General features: G+C 55.7%; 2 protein-coding genes across 3 annotated transcripts in view; both read right to left on the bottom strand.

Moving 5' to 3' along the window:
* Positions 1 to 66: 66 nt before the first annotated feature.
* Positions 67 to 1146, bottom strand: LOC113212519 (uncharacterized). Of its 2 annotated transcripts, none has more exons than XM_052276073.1 (4): positions 913 to 1146; positions 744 to 815; positions 559 to 645; positions 67 to 247 (listed from the first exon to the last, which is right to left on the bottom strand). In XM_052276073.1, exons 1-4 carry the CDS (start codon positions 973 to 975, stop codon positions 137 to 139), a joined length of 333 nt encoding a protein of 110 aa, XP_052132033.1. In that variant the 5' UTR covers positions 976 to 1146; the 3' UTR covers positions 67 to 136. The 2 variants fall into 2 exon arrangements, with proteins under 2 accessions (XP_052132033.1, XP_052132032.1); XM_052276072.1 differs by having other exon boundaries at positions 559 to 663; positions 913 to 1081.
* A 570-nt stretch (positions 1147 to 1716) lies between these two features.
* Positions 1717 to 2682, bottom strand: part of LOC113212517 (palmitoyl-protein thioesterase 1-like) — a 2251-nt gene continuing 1285 nt past the window's right edge. The window contains exons 5-6 of the mRNA XM_026431245.2: positions 2256 to 2541; positions 1717 to 2043 (exon numbers count right to left, since the gene is read on the bottom strand). Coding sequence (XP_026287030.1) covers positions 1909 to 2043; positions 2256 to 2541 — 421 coding nt within the window. The 3' untranslated portion in view covers positions 1717 to 1908. The remainder of the gene's footprint in view (positions 2044 to 2255; positions 2542 to 2682) is intronic.

Raw genomic sequence — 2682 nt, 5'->3', positions numbered from 1 at the left:
TACTTTGTGGCGTTAAAAAGATACTATTGGGGCAGGCGGGGTTATTGTTCTTCCACAACGGATGGAGCTGCCCCTCTTAACTATATTCTCTCGCTTTGCGGACCTGCGGCTTGCCTCGGGGCTACCCTACCCCGGGCTACGAGTTGTTGGCCATGGAGGTGACGCTGGAGGGCAGCTGCACGCCGCCGGACTGGATGCTGGCCGCCGCGCCGCGCGCCGCCTCCACCTTGTCCTTCAGGTCGGCCACCTGCGCGGGCACACGACATGGCAAGAATGGTTTAGCTTTTGCCTCGAGTCTGGGTGAATTACTAGTATTATCGTAGTTAGGATGCAATACTCATGCCGCGAATCATGCCGACTAAACAAAGTGTGTGCAGAAACGTGAAACGGATTCCATACTCTCGTAAAGTACTTGATTGCCAAAACGCGCAAAGAATGAAAACTCATCGCAAAACTTGACAAACAACAGCAAAAGAAAACGGTGCCCAACCATTCTTAGATATTGTGTGTGTGTGTGTGTGCCCACGCAGGAAACGCCACTCCTACTTTCGTACGTACCCGCTCCGTTATGTGCTGCTGCGCCATTTCCCGGGCCGATTTTGCCATGTCGCGAGCTTTCTCCGCCAGATCTTGCGGGTTCGGCAGCTGCGGCGAGCGCGACACCTGTAATCGGCAATTCAAAAGAACACAAACGCAGGCGAAGTGCGAACCGGTATACGGCCAACACCAAGATAGTCACGTACTCGGCGCAGCTTTTCCAGCAGCAGACCGTCTGTGTTCTGATGAGAGCTATCAGAGCTACTCGAGCACAGGGCCTGTCGAGAGATGAAAAATTTAGTTGCATTTCCAACTTGGAGCAAGAATTTATTGACAAATGTTGCTCCCCAAATGCGCTTCTTGAGGTGCACCCACCACGGACGCGATAGCGAGCAGCAGGGCCGCGCAGGCCGCCATCCTCGTCGCCGTGGTCGCCATGTCACCGGGAGCTCTCGTACTGCGGCTCACTCGCGGTCAGGTCGGCGGCGCAGGCGGGCGCAGGCGAGTCACAGCGCCAGGCGCACCGGAAGCACTTGATGGACTGATCGGCACGCAAGCCAAGCGCTGGCGGCTCGTCATTCTTATTTTTATATTTCACCACTCCTCTGATGCACACTGAAATTCTAATAATTGTTCCTCTATGCCTGTTGCGATTGCATTTGAAGACCCGGTAGGGGGTAGCAGAAAGTATCATTACTGCAGGGCAACTCACTTGATTGTCGCCATTTTAGACTAACAGAAATTTGTCGTTAATGTATTTCTTTGATTGTTAACTCCCCGATCGCATGTCCAGGTCAGTTTGGTTCCAAAAGCCAGCGGCTTTTCCCTGGGGTGGGGTGGTAGGCGCTTTAAATGTCACTGGTCACTATGCTTGCTCCGACCTGCCCACGATCGGACCGTGTGCGAGGTCAATGGCAGGTCCGATGCGATGCCGTGCGATGCGCACATGATCGTCCCGGGCACGTCCTGTGCGGTGTTCCTCCGGCTCGGCTCGGCTCGGCTCGGACACGCCATTGCACGACACAAAGGTGGCGCCGCGAGGTTGCACGAGGTGTTTGCAAAAACCGTAACGGGGTGTTTACGACCGCCTCCGGCTCGGCAGATGCCACCCGCCGCGCCGCCGTGAAGAAGCACGAGAGCCGTTAAAGGGCGGGAAAAGTTAAAGCAGGAACAAAGAGATAACCGTTTTGGCGTGTATTTCACAAACGCGTTTGTCGCAAAGCGAACAAGAATAACATCAACTAAAGTGTATTCCAGTTTATCAAGTCGATTCGATCCCGCGTCGGCTCAGCCGAAATAGGTAACTTACATCGTCGCTTGCGGTGTGCGAGGTTGACGTCCTCTGCGCTTGCGTCACGCCTTGCGTCGTGCTCAGTCGGCCGACTTCAAGTACTTGTCGACGACGTTCTCGTAGAACCAGGGCCAGCTGAAGCGCAAGTGGTCGCAGTCCACGGACAGCCGCACCAGCCGGCCGGTCTCGTCCAGCGCCCTCAGCCCTATCCAGTCCTGCGCGGCGCAAGGGCAGGGAGGGTGAGACCATAGCCGTTAGATCACGTCGGGTCAGGCGCGCGGTAAAAAGTGACTGCCTGGTGCCTGGTTGCCAAGCGCCAATGTGGTACTTTTCAAGCAAAAAGTGCTTGGAAACCAATCACTATTGCTTGGAAACCTTAAGTCACTTTTACCTTTACCGTACGGTTGTGGTGTCCGCGAGTACCCACCTCTTGGTACAGCGCACTGCTCTCGAGGGGCACGATCTCCTTCGAGTCGGGCGCGTAGAACTCGAACCACTGCGACTCGACGGGCACCACCATGGTGTCGAGGTTGAAGCGCACCAGGACGAGCGCCTCCAGCTTGGCCAGGTTGTCGGCGTAGGTGCGGTTGCGCTGGCTGGGATCCGCCAGGTCGTTGTTGATGTCAGACAGGAAAGTACTTCCCCGGCGATAGCGGTCCGGGCGGTGGCCGTCGTGCCAGTACTGAGCTTGAGTCAGCCCGTGTTGCACCCACCTGACACGCAAAACAATGACAAACTGGATGAGTTTGATTTTGGGCGGCGACTCTTCGGAAGTTTGAAAATAAAAATAATTTTCAGCAGCTGGCGTACGTGCATGGGCCCTTGCGTGAGACTCCCACTTGGGAAAAGGGGAG

Source organism: Frankliniella occidentalis, unplaced genomic scaffold (genome assembly GCF_000697945.3).
Source record: "Frankliniella occidentalis isolate FOCC.00 unplaced genomic scaffold, Focc_3.1 Scaffold1555, whole genome shotgun sequence".
NCBI lineage: Eukaryota > Metazoa > Arthropoda > Insecta > Thysanoptera > Thripidae > Frankliniella > Frankliniella occidentalis.
Note: the sequence above shows the minus strand (reverse complement) of the source record. Positions and strands in the feature narration are given on the sequence as shown.